Source organism: Pseudonaja textilis, chromosome 1 (genome assembly GCF_049901715.1).
Source record: "Pseudonaja textilis isolate UNSWEBS1 chromosome 1, rPseTex1.2, whole genome shotgun sequence".
Taxonomy (NCBI): Eukaryota; Metazoa; Chordata; class Lepidosauria; order Squamata; family Elapidae; genus Pseudonaja; species Pseudonaja textilis.
In genome coordinates, this window is record NC_141990.1 from 96,808,531 (window position 1) to 96,825,409 (window position 16,879).

General features: G+C 38.8%; 2 protein-coding genes across 5 annotated transcripts in view; both read right to left on the reverse strand.

The window, feature by feature from the left end:
* Positions 1–2,293: 2,293 nt before the first annotated feature.
* LOC113455306 (calcium homeostasis modulator protein 6) lies at positions 2,294–8,334 on the reverse strand. Of its 2 annotated transcripts, none has more exons than XM_026726575.2 (3): positions 8,062–8,334; positions 4,166–4,785; positions 2,294–3,052 (listed from the first exon to the last, which is right to left on the reverse strand). In XM_026726575.2, the coding sequence occupies exons 2-3, from the start codon at positions 4,703–4,705 to the stop codon at positions 2,633–2,635; spliced, it is 960 nt and encodes a 319-aa protein (XP_026582360.2). In that variant the 5' UTR covers positions 4,706–4,785; positions 8,062–8,334; the 3' UTR covers positions 2,294–2,632. The 2 variants fall into 2 exon arrangements, with proteins under 2 accessions (XP_026582360.2, XP_087768837.1); XM_087912711.1 differs by lacking the exon at positions 8,062–8,334 and adding an exon at positions 6,664–6,682.
* Positions 8,335–13,738: 5,404 nt separating this feature from the next.
* The window catches only part of DSE (dermatan sulfate epimerase), a 36,502-nt gene continuing 33,361 nt past the window's right edge, over positions 13,739–16,879 (reverse strand). For all 3 annotated transcript variants that reach the window (XM_026726581.2, XM_087912734.1, XM_087912727.1), the window contains exon 6: positions 13,739–16,708. In XM_026726581.2, coding sequence (XP_026582366.1) covers positions 14,956–16,708 — 1,753 coding nt within the window. In that variant the 3' untranslated portion in view covers positions 13,739–14,955. The remainder of the gene's footprint in view (positions 16,709–16,879) is intronic.

The following is a 16,879-nucleotide window of genomic DNA, read 5'->3' on the forward strand; positions in this document are numbered from 1 at the left end:
GTGGGAAAGAAAGGGTGGCTGAGAGATTTTAGTTAGGCTGGTACTCTCCTTGTTGCCTTATTTCAACAGCAGCAGCACAAGCAGATTTATAAAATGCAACTACCAAAATTATCCCCTGATGGTTTGGGTTGTTTTGATTCCATTATAATAAAAAGGAAGCAAAGTGACCTTTCAATTAACCTATACCCCTATAACAATGAAGTGGATGGGATAATAAAACAGCCTGGTTTTCTGCAATTCTACAGGTATCTGGGCTTTTGTCTGAAGCAAAGAATTGTTGTAGCCCATCAGTTGCCAACAGAGCTAGCTGCAGAGTCAGACGAGGAGGTGGAGGGAGATCCTGGGCCAGCTTCAGAGCCTTTGGAAAGCTCTGGTAAGGAAACAGCAGCAGAGGCAGGGCTGGGGCCTTCTGTCCTCCCCCAGGTGGAGAGGCAGCTGTCTTCAGGGCCTGAGCTGAGTGAGGGGGGGGAAGAGATGTGGCCCATCCCAGATGTGTGTATGCGCAGAGAGGAAAGGAGAGGAGAGCAAAGAAAAGCAATAACCCGGCTCTCAAGGAAAAGCAAGCATGCATGCTAGCCAGCACCTCCCTGGCTGGGAAATAAATAGTAGGGGCTTGGGAGTGGCCAGTTGTCACAGACAACCATTTGTTTTTGTTTTTCTTTATCCATGTGAATAAAAGACTCTTCCCACTCTTACAGTATCCTTCCCCTGCCACGCCCACCAAGCCACACCACGCCCACCAAGCCATATCCACAGAACCAGAAGTAAAACAATTTGGATCCCACCACTGATTCAGACCTTTCCTAAAACTTTAATGTTTGTATATGTTTTGATTCTGGAAGTCTTCAGACTTGGGAAATCAGGGAATATACAATGGCATCAAGTTCCCGTTGTGTTGGCTAAATCAAGCAACAAATGGCTGTAACAAACATGATGTCAGCCCTTTGAAATTATAAACATCAATGTCATTAATAATCAGAACATCTGAACATCTCTTCAAAAAGCTGGCATATTTCAACAAAGATTAGAAAAAAAAACCACAAGAAATTGCAGTAACACTAATAAGACAGGGAAGCTCTCAAGCTTTATGGTGCGATGAACCCAGAACTTCAGATCAGATTCACCTTTTTCATCATTTCATTTCCACAAATTCAGGAATCTGCACTAAACATTAATAAAGCTAAATCATCATCCTTGAGAAATGCAGTGGTTCGGGAGTGGAAGTATCCTAGGAACAAAAATATCTGAAATAAAGAATTCCTTTTGAGCTAGATGGCATGTTTTAATAAGAAAAGATGAGAAAATCCTTGCTTTACTTAGAGAATTAAGACATTAAGAGAACTCATTCAATATTCTCTTGAGCATGGTGATGAAAGTATAAGTGAAAGTAAAAGAGAGAATTTTTTTCCCCTACTGTATTTAACTATCCCCACTTTTAATATTACTGATAAGTTACACAGCAATTTTAAAGGCCTTACTTGTTAAGAAGTATCAACTGCAATTCTAAACTCATTTGCTACACTACTCTTTTAACTGGCTTGATACATACTTCATGTCGAGAATCCTACTATAAAAATGTGGGAGAAATATTCTTCTTAAACCACAATTATGCACATCAAGTTCAATTAAAAATCAGTAAAATCATTTGCTTTATTAGATACTTAACTCCTAATATTTTCTACATAATCCACATTAAGATGCCAACTCAATTTTTTTCCTATTCTGCCTGACCAGCAAGATTTTGGAAAACCTGAAGCATGGCACTGGCTGAGATCTTGATCCCTGCCTAATGCACTTGGGGATTTCCTTTCCTCTTGACCTATGACTTGGAAAATGTTTTCTTATTGAATACACAAAAGAGGCTTGAAGAAATCTATGCCATTGAGTATAGAAGAATTGAAGAGAAATCAAATCCTATCACAGTATTTGATTGGATTAAAGATTAAGAAGTAAATAAGTCTCTCTCTCTCTCTCTCTCTCTCTCTCTCCCTCTCTCTCTCCCTCTCCCTCTCCCTCCCTCCCTTCCTCCTTCCCCCCTCCGTCTCTCTTTCATGGAGGGTAAAAATTCATTGTATTTGTTTACACTTGCAATGAAGGCTGAAAGTCACTTCATACACTTCTTTTCTTTTTCAATATTGTATACTTCTTTTTCCTTTCTTCTCTTTTTCCTGCATGTTTTTCTTCTTTCCATTGTCTTCTCTTTCTCTAAGTTTACTTTGTATTCACTTTTTACTATTGTAATTAATATTCTTAATAAAAATTATATTTGGAGAAGAAAAGACATGGGACAAAATTCAGGAGAGAGCAGACATTTTACTTATTAAATGAAAACTTGACAACAGGAATCATGAACAGCACATGGGGGGGTGGGGGCACAAGAATCATGAACGCTCCATATAACAAAGTAATGAAATAATGCATAATGTAGCTATTAACAAGCCTTGATACTTGTCAGCCCTTCAAGGTAGACCAGACTGGGAAACCAAAATTATGAAAGCTAAATACTACTTTTGTTAGAAGCTAATGCTACTTTTATTAGAAGGTTCGAATAACAAAATCTTACAAGCAAATAGATTTCCCCCTTCCCCCTTCATGAGGCTAGGAAGGCTCTTGTTTGAGGCATTTTCTCAGGTTACAAAACTTGGACTTCAACATTTGCACCATCTACAAATTGCAAACAAGTGGGGTATATATCTCCTTCAGCAGACTTAATGCTGCCACTTTGAGATTTTTGACTGACATATTTATGTATCATACTGTAGCAATTGTCTTTAGGATTAAAGGCAAACAAGGAGGAAATGTTATCCCAGGCTTTGGCACTTGGGGTATGAAATGGTCCCAGCTCCGTGGAATCAAAGAAACTTTTAAGATTCCTCTCTGCTAACTTTGACGCGTGTTCTTTGGCCATGGTTTCAAAAAGTTCTTGCTCCTTCTGCAGGTAGATTTTCCAGAATGCAAGCTGAAGAACGCTGACTGGAGAACGGCAGCGAGCAATGCAGGTGGTAAGAAGGGCCACTGTGAAGACGCTGGCAATCAAAATCCATCCGAACACCTTTAGAAGAAGCATTAAAAATAATAACCTTGCTTGCAACCAAGGCACCTCAAGATTAAATGCCATCTTACATTCTGGGTGTATATTGTAGCTGATCTGCATTGGTATTTGCAATCTAGAATTCAAAGCCCTCACATGTAGGGAGAAAGATTAAAGCATTTTTTCTTCACTGCTGATACTTATCTCTTCCTGTTCAACCCAGGAGCTGCTGAAGCAAAACATCAACACTCATTTCTCTAGATTTTTGAGCCCTAGTTATATGATAGCTATAGCAAAACCCCAGTTGGTATTTAAAGTAAAGGTGTAAAGTAAAGATGAGGCCTCTCAATACAACTCGAGGGATAAGATGAATTATTAGGGGATCTGAGCAGGTATGGAAATATAATATAGCTTTTCATGTATTGTTAAGGCTTTATAGGGTGATCTGGATTTGAAGGGGAAAAATGATTTCAGAATGAATCAGGGAATTCTCAACAGCAGCTATTAGCATATCCTTAAAACAGCTGCATTCTTTCCAAAGCTTACACAGCCACCATCTGGATCTACCAGAAGACCCCAAGAAAGTAGATGTTTAGTATAAGGACAGAGGGTACCTATGTGCCTGAATGAACTCCAAATCACCTTTTCTCCTTCAAATCCAAATTGCCACATAGCCCTAATAGTTGCATGCCAGAGGAAAATCCCTCTAATTCACAATGGGGGGAAATTCCCTCTGATGGTAATGAGGAATTCCCCTCCTAATTGCAATCAATTTCTCTGCAGGTAGGAAAAGATACAACTTTTCTCATTTTCTCACATAAAAAGCTTCCCTAGCTGGAAGCAACTGACAAAATCATGTTATCTTTAGTTTACTATTAATTAGTTGGCTGACGGGACAAAACAAACATTTGAACTGAAACAAACATAAAGCTCCTAAACTGGTACCTAAAACCCATGAAACAGGCTGCTAGGAAGGCAATGCTATGTCTTTAAGAATGGAGATACTTGACCACTATTACCAGAACAACTGGTAGAAAAGTTCCTGGTGCTGTTTCAATACTCCAGTTAGCACCCCTGGAATTCTAAGTTGAGAAATCCGGCTGTTATACAACTTGGAAAAAGCCATATACTAACCTGTGATTGGGCTCGAAGGGTTGCGAGTATCTCCAGTTCAGAAGAAGGAGAGATAGGGCTGAGACAAGGCACTGTAACCAGAATTTTCAAGCATTCTTCTTCCCTTCTGCCTTTGCACACATATTTCTGTAGGATGGGGCTCCCAGTAGCAGTACATTCATAGAAACTTCCTCCCAGTAAGGCTACAGAAATCCATGTGAGAGGAGCCACGGCAGCACTGAGTACTGCAAGTCCCATCACTTGTAAGTGGCGCTGGAGGCGATTCCCACGAGGACATCTACATGGCCTGCCTTTGGAGCAACATCCAGTGAGCACCTTCCAAGAACGTACACTCAGGAGCAAGCCCAGCAGAAACAGAATAAAGGCTGGCATCAGCAGAAATATACCACCATAAAGCGTATTCCAGGAGTTGCACGGGCATTTGAACACCACCACAGAAAAGATACGCTCACTACCTGCAGTCAGCAGAGACACTACCCCATAGCTCAAGACCTTCTGGTGATTGACAATGAAATCCAGTACTGGGCGAAACTTTTCCATCCTCTGATTCGATGCTGTAATGGTCCAGTTCAGCTCTGTGGTTTGTGTTCACGATTCAAGAATCAGAAACTTCTAAAAGCCTGTTAAGAAAAAAGGAAGAGATTTGTAGCTTTAAAATATCTGCTCAGGAGAACACAGTTTCATTTTCATTTTCTGGGGCAAGGGGAAAAAAAGTTCATGCTGTTTTAGGTTAAGCAAATATCTATCAAGTACAAAAGGGAGATACAGCATTAATCTGTTAAAGCTGTAGGCCGCTTAGTTTCTTTCCAACTAAATAAGAATTATAGGATCATGGAATGTTGGGTTGGAGAGCTCTTAAAGAATTCATCTAATTCAAAACCTTCCCAGTGCAGAAATCCATTTTCACATCCATGACAGACGCCATCCAACCTCACCTCTATTCAATCACCTCAAGCAAGGGAGAGTCCACCATCTCCCAAGAAATTCCATTTCTTACCATTAGGAATCTTTTTTTTTTCTTATGTCCAGCTAGACCTGCTTCTTTGCAAAAAACAAAAACCATTGCTTCTTGTTCTGAAATAATGCTGAACAATTCTACCCTGTCTGGGTTAGAACTGTATGCGTGACTATATCTCTTTTGGCCCCGTTCAGCTTGTGATCTGCCAAGAAATGCAAATCCTTTTCATATATATTGCTTCCAATAGAATTTCCACCTCCTTCCTATACTTGTGACTTTGATTTTTTTTTTTTCTTACCCAAATATGGGATTTTGTCCCTGTTAAAATTCATCTTGCTGATTTCTGCCCATTTTCCCACCCTCTGAAAATCCTTCTCAGTTAGGTCCTTCTTTTTACTAGACTAGCCAAGCCCAGTTCCTACAACCGTTTGTTGTATGTTTTAGTCTCCAGTCCCCTAATCATCCGGGTTGCTCTTCTCTGTACTTTTTCTAGAGTCTCAACATCTTTATTATTATGTGGTGAACAAAACTGGATGCAGTACTCTGGGTGTGGTCTTACTAAGGCTTTATAGAGTGGTATTAGTACTTCCCTTGATCTTGACTGTATCCCTCTGTTAATACAATTTAGGGTTGCATTAGCTTATTTGGCGGCTGCTGCACACTGCTGGCTCATATTTAGCGTGTTGTCCCCTAAGACTTCAAGATCCCTCTCACAGTTACTGCTATTGAGTCTGGTTTTACCCAATCTATATGTGTACTTTTGGTTTTTCTTGCCTAAGTGTAGGACTTTACTTTTCTCTACATTGAATTTCATTTTATTAGATAAAATTTGCTTCTCTTGACCCCCTTCTGCTATTATTGATGGTAGTACATTTTATATATTTATATTTTTGGATTTCATTCTCCACTTTTGATTCCACCTACTACCTGTTCCAGTCCTGCTATTATCATTTATTTTCTTAAATATTTTAATAAAAGTTAAGCAGGACAGAATAATCCTTGTCTCACCCCTTTCTATTCCTGAACCATTCTGTTTTTTTCAAACTTTATTCTTATAGCAACTTCTCCTTCACTGTAAGTTTTCCTCAAATGAGCAAACAGGTGTTCTTGAAACTGCAGCATGATCTTTATTTAGTATAAAGTAAACTTCCTTCTTAAGGTTTCTTGTTGTTTCCATTACTCATCTTAAGTTAGACACAGAGCTATAGCTGGTTGGCAACTGACAACCACAATTAGAACCAGAATCTCCATTGTAAACAAGGTAGTTGTTAAGTGAATTGTCTCAAATTTTATGATCCCTTTTGCCATGGTTGTTAAACGAATGATTGTAGCTGTTAAGTGAATCATTCAGCCATTGTTTGGTGGAAGGCAGGAAAGATCACAAATGGTGAGCATATGACCCTGAAACCCTGCAATGGTTGTAAATAAATGTCAATTGCCAAGCAGCTGGTTTTTGATCATGTAATCTGGGGATGATGTGATAGCAGCAAGTGCAAGGTTCCATCTAAGTTACTTTTTTAATAAGGCCATTGTAACTTACAAAAGTTGCTGAATGAATGATTGTAAGTGGTGCATCTGCATTATCCCATTGTTGCAGTCAAAATGCTAAAAACAGTGTCTTGCTGCAAGCTCTACCGCTTTGGGGTGGGCTTCAAAATTTTCACCAAAGAGTTTTCTGCCCAGTTGCTGGATGGGCGTGGCCATGGTTGGTGGCCTTCTGCACCACGGCAGGGTGTTCTGTCTCACCTTTCTTCTTTCCAAAAATTGAAAGAGTACAAACTCACACAAACACAGGCAGGCAAGCTGGCTCGGACTTCACAGAGTTAATTCTTTGGAATTGATAATGTCCTTGGCGCTCTGCCTGCAAAGTCCGAACTGATAACAAGTAAAAAGCTACTTCCAGAAAATTACAAGGCAGACCATAAAATCATTCACAAAGAAAACCTGAAGCAAGATTAAACTACAAATTTCCAGCCAACAACACACCCACTTTTATCCCCTGTGGGGTGTGGCTCAGTGACTCAGCTCACTCTCTGACCCTCCCATGCCTCCTACGTTGCTGCTCACGTTTCTTCCTACGATGCTGCTTAGGATCAAGCCAACAATTTTCTTCTTGAATCCCTGTCAGGGGCTGCTCCAATATGCTTTCCTCCTGATTAATCTCAGGCTCTTCCTCTCAGTTGTCTGATGAAACCTGAGGCATTATCAGGGAGGAAGGTATTGCCAGAGAGGAAGGTCCTGGGGAGGAAGGAATTCCCAGTTCCTCCTCCTCATCTTCCAAGTCCTCTTCCTCTAACAGCACAGGCTCGGGAATCGGAGCCACAACAGCAGGGTATATGTGATTTTGTCCTCCCTGGGCTCCGGAGGGTTTCTTTGAAAATGGCCTCCCCAGGCTCCGAAGGCTCTCTGGAAGCTGAAAACAGGCCCATTTCTGGCTTCCCCAAACTTCCAGGAGGCCTATTTTTCACCCTCCCTGAGATTCCATGCACATCCTGCATATATCTGCATCCAAAACGGGCCATGTGGGAACTCCTGGGTGAGGAGGGGTGGGGTCAGAGGTGGCATTCAGCAGGTTCTGACCAGTTCTGGAGAACTGGTAGCAGAAATTTTGAGTAGTTAGGAGGACCAGCAAATCCCACCTCTGACTGGAGATTTTACAGTATCTTTCCCTTGCCATACCCACCAAGCCACGCCCACAGAACCAGTAGTAAAAAAAATTGAATCCCACCACTGGGTGGGATGGGTGTAGTCAGTCAGCCAGGAGTGGGATTTGAGGGTTCTCCAAACTGCACAGAATCTTAGCTAAGGGCTCTCCCGAACCCCTGCGAACCCCTAGCAGCCCACACCTGGGTATACGTGTGACATTGTACCACTTGTAGAAAAATGGATCTTGCATCACAGTGCTGTAATATTATTTTCATCTATTTGAAATACTCACCAGAAATTCCACCACTTATCAGTTTTCTCTTGATTCATCTTGATAATTTTACAGGTTTTTTGCCGTATTTTGTTTCTTTGCTTGAAAGTTTTTATCCTTCTTTTCCTCCCAAAACTCAAGGCTGCTAACATTATGAGATACTTTAAATATTTCCCTACAATATCCCCGTGAGGTAGATTGGGTTCCAAAAGTGTGTGAGTGACCTAAAATCATGATTTAGCAATGGGAGATTTGAGTTTCAGTCTCCCTCTGCAAAACAAGAAGAGTTGTTTCGGTTTTTTCTGCATGAACTTCCTCTGTCCTATTTCTGAAACTGTAAACTGTTTCAAAAAAAATGGGAAGTGAAATGTAGAACGTAAGCATTCATTTGCAGGAAGAGCTAAACAGCGGAAGAGATGGGCTGTGCAGATTGAGACAGAAGTTGGAAGGAGACTGGTTTGACCTCCCACTCAGTTTCTGAAACCCCAACTATGTAAAGGTGGACAACATGTGTTGAATCAGTTCTACCAATCCTGACATAAAGCAGTTAGATGCTACTGTGGATAATAATCACAAATATAAAAAGGCAAGCAAGGAAAGATCAACCAAGTTTGATCAGAATGGTCAATGCCTCAGACTCACTACCTGACTCTGTTGTACATCATCAACCCCCAAAACTTTAACCGTAAACTGTCTTTCGCAGACCTCACTCCATTCCTAAGAGGTCTGTAAGGGGGCGTGCATAAGTGCACCAGCGTGCCTACCGTCCCTGTCCTACTGTTCCCATGTATTCGTACTCATTTATTATGTATATACTTACACCAGTCTATACTTACATGTTTAAATGTTATGTTCATACTTATACTTGTTTTCTCATACATGTTTGACAAACTAAAATACATTAAATGAATGAATGAATGAATGAATGAATGAATGAATGAATAAGTTTATGAGCCAGGAGAAAATAGGAGCCGCAACTCAGACTTTGAGAGGAACCAGGTTTACATTATTCCTGTGTGATCCATCCCACATTCAATCCTCCAAGCTTTTTTGCTTCTTTCCCTCCCAGCTACATCAACTCTTGATAGGCAACACCCTACCAATTATTGGGCATATCACCTGAATATAGTCTTCAGACCTAAACACCTCCTGTATCTTCATTGTACTTTCTTTAGGGTTGCCTTTTGTCATGTTTCTGATCATGTATTGTAGTTTCAGGCTATGCAGCTAGTGTTTAACTGCTTGCAGAATGTTTTAAATAAACTGCTTACATTTCTCTTTTATGTGTTTACTGCCAAAGATTCATCACATTACAGTGGGAGAAGAGATAGCAAGGTTCAGTAAGGCTCCTTAACACTTGGGCATGTGCTAGAATGAGAATTAGTAAGAGCTGAGTCATATTAGTAAAACACCAGACAAAACTGAATAGGAGGCACTAAAAGACTGAAAGCATCAAGGTTTGATTATGTTTTACTCAGCTGACACTATCCTGGTTTGCAGCATAGCAATTTAGGGACCAGAGTTTGTTTTAAAGGCTCTTTGACGTGCAAATTATCATTTGCAAGCAGTAATGGGCATCTGTAGGAGGAAGATAAGTGACAAAACATGGATTGATTGATTGATTCTCATAATTTATATATTTTATTATTTATTTATTAAATTTCTATGCAACTGATCTCACTGATACAGCAACGTATATGTATATGTATATGTATATCAGAGGTGGTATTCAGCAGGTTCTGACCAGTTCTGAACAACCAGCAGTGGAAATTTTGAGTAGTTCGGAGGACTGGCAAATACCACCTCTGACTAGCCCTGCCCCCATCTATTCTCTGCCTCCCAAGTCCCAACTCATTGGCTAGGTCTTCTTTTGTTGCCCTGCACAAGAGAACGGAGCTGGAAAGCAGGTTAGTGGGGTGTGGAGGGAATGGAGATTTTGCAGTAACCTTCCTCTGGACTGCGGTGGGAATAGAGATTTTACAGTATCCTTCCCCTGCCATGCCCACCAAGCCACGCCACACCCACAGAACCGGTAGTAAAATTGTTTGAATCCCACCACTGATGTATATGTATATTATGTGTGTGTGTGTGTGTGTGTGTGTGTGTGTGTGTGTGTTTATTTTCATTCATTCTTAAGTTTTCGCGGGTACTTACATGTATGGTATTCAGCTTTGTTCGGGTATTTTTCCACGTCATTATAGTTGTACTTTTAAAGTTGCAGCAACATTTCGGCAGAATCTCATCTACCATCATCAGGCTTCTGTATTGTGTTCATCTGTGTTATCAGAATTATCAGAGAAGCCATAGAGATTGAAAAAAGATCTGAACGCATGAATAGAAGAGATGATTCCACCAGACTGTCAATTATTTGGAAGCCTGCACTCACAAACAAAAAAATCTCCACACCACTAGCCAGGCAAACACCTGGGCACAAACAGATTCCCCCCCGATACCTCCAGCTCAAACACACCCCAACCAGGCACCCAGATGAAACCTAGCTTCCTAACAAATGATAGCCGTCGGAGCCAAGCTGCACTAAAAGCCTCCAATACAGGAACACAATGTTGCCAGCCAATCAAGACACACAAAAAAGCCACAAAACAGACAGAAGATATTAGAAACACCAATCAAGCAGAATACAGCAAACTCCCAATAAACACAGACCAAGACTCCCAACCAATCAGGATGAAGAAAAAACCATTCTGGCATAGCAGTAAGCTAGCCCCAAATTTAAAACTAAAACAACTGTAAAAGTCTGACTCACAGACAAACACAATACAGAAGCCTGATGATGGCAGATGAGATTCTGCTGAAACGTTGCTACAACTTTAAAAGCACAACTACAATGACGTGGGAAAATACTCGAACAAAACTGAATGCCATACATGTAAGTACCCACGAAAACTTAAGAAAACACACACACACACATATATGTCACCAGGTCTTAAAATTGAGAACCCCGTCCTGTTCTAATATGTGTGATAGTTGTTAAGAAAAAAGCTAAATTAACATTATTCTTCATTAACTTGATTGGAAGAAGAGATGCTGCCAAAGAGAGGAGGGGGTTAAGCTATTTTCCAAAGCACCTGAAGGCCAGACAAGGAAGAATGGATGGAAACTGAACAAGGAGAGATTCAACTTAGAAATAACGATAAATTTTCTGACTGTGAGAACGAGCAACCAATGGAACAGCTTTCTTTCAGAAGTTATGGCAGCTTCATCACTGGAAGCTTTCAAGAAGAGATTGGATTGCCATCTGTCAAAAAAGTTGTAGGGTCTTCTTGGGCAGCGGGGTTGGACTAGATGATCGACAAGGTCCCTTCCAACTCTGTTAATCTGTATCCGTATTTTCTGCATATAAAAGTTATTTTTAAAAAAGCAAATTACTTTTACAATTATATCCACTAGATGGCTCTTTTGTGCCATAAAGTTCTGGATTTCTCCATTTTTATTTTATTAATGCCAGTCTGCATTTTATATATACACACAAGCACTCATGCACAATAATACAAACTAATATAAGAAAGAAAAAAAAGGAATTAAAGAGAGGGTTAAAGTACAAGAAAGAAAGAAAAGAGAAAAGAAAGAAGATACAAATACATTTCTGATCTTCTTTAGAGCAGTAAGTACAATTATAAATTTACCAAACACTGTATGGTTACAAAATAATCATAAACCATAAATCCATAAATCATGTTTTATCTTTTTCTGTTTTGTTAGAAAGACCATAAAGGTTTTCCAATCAGCAGTAAACATAGATCCTGATTTTTTTTTCCTGTCAAGTGGACCATCTAAGTAAGTTCTGTCAATTTCACCAACCCTTCCTTCATTGTAAATAATACAGAATCTTTCCATCTTCGTATGTACTATAGTACGTACGATCTTGCTGCAGTTATCACATACAAAGTTCCATGACTTTGAATATTTTTAATGTATCAATACCAAAAGAAAGACATCTGGTCTCAATGATATTTTAATCTTCAAAATCCTTTGTATTAGTGAGGTAGTTTAAAGCATCAAGCTAGAAACCAGGAGATGATGAGTTCTCATCCTGCCAGAGCTGCAAAGTCAGCTGGGTGGCTTTGGACAGATTTCTTTCTTTCAGCTCTAGGAAGGAGACAATAGCAAACCACTTCTGAAAAACCTTGCCAAGAACACTTCAGGGACTTGTCCAGGCAATCTCCAAGAATCAGACACGATTGAACGGAAGAAAAAATACATCTTATATTCTAATATATCTTAATGGTTAATCAGTAAAGTTTTATAATTATAATAGCCGTGGGGAGAAAATGTGATAGACAACAATGGAATTTTAAAAATTTGGAAAGGAATAGAAAATACAGGTGATATTTTTGTTGTAAATATTAAATGTCAAGCAAGATGTGGGTTACTCAACTTATGTTACAGGCTCCTACATAATCCATGCAATTTTCAGAAAGAAATATAAGTCAGCTTCTGTTCAAATAGAAGAACCAGTTTAAAAATTTGTAAAGACTTCAGTCATTTTAAAAAAAGGAAGACAATTAGCCCAACTTGGAATAAAACTTCTGAGCCAATATGCACTGTAGATAAATGTTACCCAAACACAGCTGCAGTTTTGAAGTCTGTAGCCCAGCAAATTAATTTGTTCTTTAAAAAACAGTGGAACATCTAATATTCAGAGAGTATACTACACTGAAATCCTTAAACTTTGACTGACCTTCATTGCTTTTTTAAAGAATAAATCTCTTTTAGGCAAATGGAACAGGATTTTTTTTTCTTTGCTTAATTAAGGATCTAGAGAATCTATTCTATTTTGAATTTAATTTTATCCGGCAAGATATTCTAAGTCCAGAGAAGGGATGAGGATACTGTTTGGCACTTGCATTTTATAGGACCAACGGTGGGAATGTTGATGTATTTATTTCCTCATGCCTAATTGTAAATGCAAAACCTGCAATGCAGTGTGTGAGCCCACTAAATGCCACATGTCCCACCCCCAACCACTATTACTTGTACTGTGTGAACTAGGCATTTCATTAAAATAGAGATGAAGACCATGGTATCTATTGTGCTATGGTTTTCTCTTTTAAAAAATCAAGTTTCTTTTGTCTTATTTTCATATAAGTTTGGATTTTTTTAATGTGCATGAAAATTTGTATTTAAACTGCATTTCTAATTTTTATTTTGGGTGCAATTTCACATACTATATCAATTTCTGCAGGAAATGACCCCCATATGTACTCATTTATGAGCTACTTTCTCTAACTTGCATATTTATAGTTATATGTTATGTATCATCTGAAATCAGCCACTGAAACATACTTTCTAGAACTATTATGTTACAACTGCTAGGTTATGGAAGGCAGAGATTGAAGTGTGTTGATAGAATAATATCAAGGAAGAGGATAGATAGTTCACGGAGTAGATCTACAGTTATGTAGGTAGTTACTTTAGTCAGGCAAGATTCTGTCTATAGATGAACAACTAAAAAGAAATAACTGCATGTCTCATTCTTGGTTCTTGGGGCTTGATATTTCATTTGCTTTTTGTGATTGGGAATAGGCCAGAATACTTTTACATACTTTTACATGAGACATTTAAGAAACGTTAAGACTGCAAAGTTACTCCTGAGCAACAAATTCTGGGAGGTTCATATATAAATAAAGAGGAATTTGTATATAATTTACTGAAAAATAATAATCAATAACCAAGTATATGCATAACTGACATTATTTATTTAGCAAAAGACATTTGAGACAAATATTATTTTCTTTTAAAATGAAGTTCTTGGTTGTCAAAAGCATTCCTTGTTTGGACAATGTCTAGTACCAATGGGCCTGATACTCAAACCTAGCAGGGTCAAAGGCTTCATTTATCAATTACTTCCAATATGCTTCCCAAGGAAAGGCTGCGATTTTTATAGAGAAACATTGCAACAAATATCATCTTACACATTAAATGCAACCTTCTAATATATGAATATCAATGACTACCAGATGCAAGTTCTTCCATTCTCAGTAGTCTTCTACTTTCTAGAACCTTAACAACTTTATATTCTGCATAGTTTCTATTAATGACACATTAACATACATTGATCACTGAGCATTTGATGAGTTATAGAAAATTATGAGGACCTGATTTGTTTGAATGTTTCATAAAAATACAATTTCTGTCTGTGACATTAGATTATTTATACTTTGTAACTGTATAACATGTATACCCATACCATTTGGTTTCTGGATTCAAAAAATGATAATATGTTATGCTTTAGTCATAATTGTTTCCTTAGATTAATTGGAAAAGAGGCTGAATACAAGGAGAATATCTATGGAAGCTTACAAGGATTAATTTAAAGTTAGATACACCTCTTAACCAGATGGTTTTTCTATCTCATGACAGCTCACATTCGAAAGAGGACCCTCACAATTAACTAGGGTGGAAACAAAACAAATTGGCTAACTGGGAAGAAATGGTATCCACACTTAAAAGAAAATGCCAGTTGTAATAGCATTGGTACTTTAAAACAGGCAAAACAGTGAAAAGGAATATATACCACCAAAGACTACTATCTGAGGATTATCCATATGATAACAACCAGTAGATTTTGATTAAACCATTCCAGTTGCATATGTTCAAAAAATAATAAATCAACTCAGTGAAAGGAAAATTGCTTTTGGAGAAGAAAATTAAATGCACATATTAAATTCAGAATAAAAGCACATGACATTCATTTATAGAACAGACTTGACCCGTATGTAGGTGGTAATCTGAGAAATGTGTCAAATGTCTCAATGCCCATTAATTTCATCTTCTTTGATTAAAAGAGAACAATTATGCCAGAGATATTTCCTGTTCAGAAAAGAAAATATATTCTGTACCTTTGCATAAACAAACCGAACCATAGAATGGTCAAATAGCATCCACGGTCTTTGGCTAGCATTGTGATTGGGAGCAAGAAGAATATAGCCACAGTAATATACAACTATCGATTAGCAAGACTGCATAAAGGCATCTTTGCCCATGTAAGCTCTTGGCTTTCTGGAACCAGGTGAGTTGCATTGCTAGCATAACAAAGAAAATGACAATATTCAGAATGAGGAAAAGACGCGTGTAAGATGCTGACACCAAAGGAGCACTGCTTCGAGCAGTGGAAAATATTTGGGACAGACCAGGTTGAACTTTGATTGGCACACTGTTTCTCTCTTTCACATAGGCAATATCTGCAAAATCCAGAAGATCTTTCATTTCTTCTTCTTCATCCACAGGCATTTCTTTTTGGGCCAAGCTTTGTGCTTTTTGCCGAATTTTTCTTTCATTGACTTCGATTTGTGCAAATATATCCGGGCCAGCATCCACAAATTTGTAGCCCTTAGCCACCTTTTTGTTCTTTTTTGCCCTTCCTTGCTGCTGCTGAGAAATTGCAAATATTCTGTCAATGACTTCTTCTGTCTGTCTTTTATCTGAAAACCGGAGTAGGCGTTCAGCTGTCTTTCTGAAGCTATCGGTGTTCCGCACATGTGAAAGGATCTGCTTCTCTAACTGCTGGAACACAGGCTTGAAATGCTGAAGGTTTTTCTCTACTATCTCAATATTGCCTTTTACTCCTGAAACTGCGGGGTTCCTAACTGCAGAAGCTCGCTCAAACACAATTTTTTGATGGTCTGCAATAACTTGTGCAAAGACAGAGTGGCTTTTATTCTCATCGGTCCACAGATAGATGGCATAAGCATGCTCACTGGTGGTGACAAAAATATCCAGCTGCTGAGAATTCCCATGGACGCTGAAACTCTGGACGTCTATAGAAGGTCCAATGAAGAGGTATACAGCCCTAGTGACTGGACTTCGCAGATGAGTAGTAACATTCACGTAGTTGGTCCCATTGTAAGGGTAGCCTCTGGGATACATTCTTGAGGCAATGATAGCTTTTTGACTATGTCCAGTATCATCCATCCAGTACATCTTATAGTTCCCATCTTGTTGCCGAATGAAGGCTCCATGGACATTATCAATAACTGTGTCTTCAAAAGGCACATCAACATTGTGGAAGAAGCTAGTTGCTACTTTGGCAGGACTATCCTCTTGAAGATATATTTGGTCCACTAGCAAGAGAAGCTGGGGATGAAGAAGTAATAGGTTTCTTTGTACACTTTTCAACTTTAGTTTAGGATGATATGCACCTACTCCTTCTCCTCTGATAAAGATGATCTCATTTTTTTCTATAGCAGCAATTACTTTCCCTTGGCAATCGGCAGCCAGATCGTGTTTGTATTTCAACCACTTTGATGAGCAATCTTCAGTAATCTGTCCTTCCCATGGATAAAAACAACTCTTTGATACAGCTGGAGAAAACATAAGCACGTTATTTAAAAATGTATATTTTGGTCCATACAGAGCTTCTGTTATGAAAGGTACACCATTGGGGGCAAACGTAAATGAGTTTTGATCTGGATGCTCATGTCCAGCATTGAAGTTCCTCCAACCTTTGATCCATTCTTTGTACTTGTTCTGGTGAACAATGTCATAGATTGCACGTCCTCCCAGCTTTCCTGACTTGAAGGAGAGAAAGGGGCTGTTGATTTCAGCAGGCAGAGCACTTCCATATGTTACAACTCCCCAGTCCTCGAAATAATGAAGTTTGGGAATACCATAATCTGGTGGAGGGACAAATCCCAGGCTTGAATCATACCTTTCAAAAACATAAAGAGAAGGAGTTGTTGATCAGTGAATTTCAAGACAGGATAGAAATAATAGAAACATTAAAAGAAGCCACATTACTACTATCAAATTTCTTTACTATGTAAAAACATTTGGCAATTCTTAACATGGAATAATATTCCACTCTGCAATAGTCTTTAAT

Coding starts and splice junctions, on each gene's coding strand:
- LOC113455306 (XM_026726575.2), bottom strand. CDS start 4,705: ATGGAAAAGTTTCGCCCAGTACTGGATTTCATTGTCAATCACCAGAAG. Junction 3,053..4,165: donor CCCTTCGAGCCCAATCACAG/GTTAGTATATGG, acceptor CTTCTTCTAAAG/GTGTTCGGATGGATTTTGAT.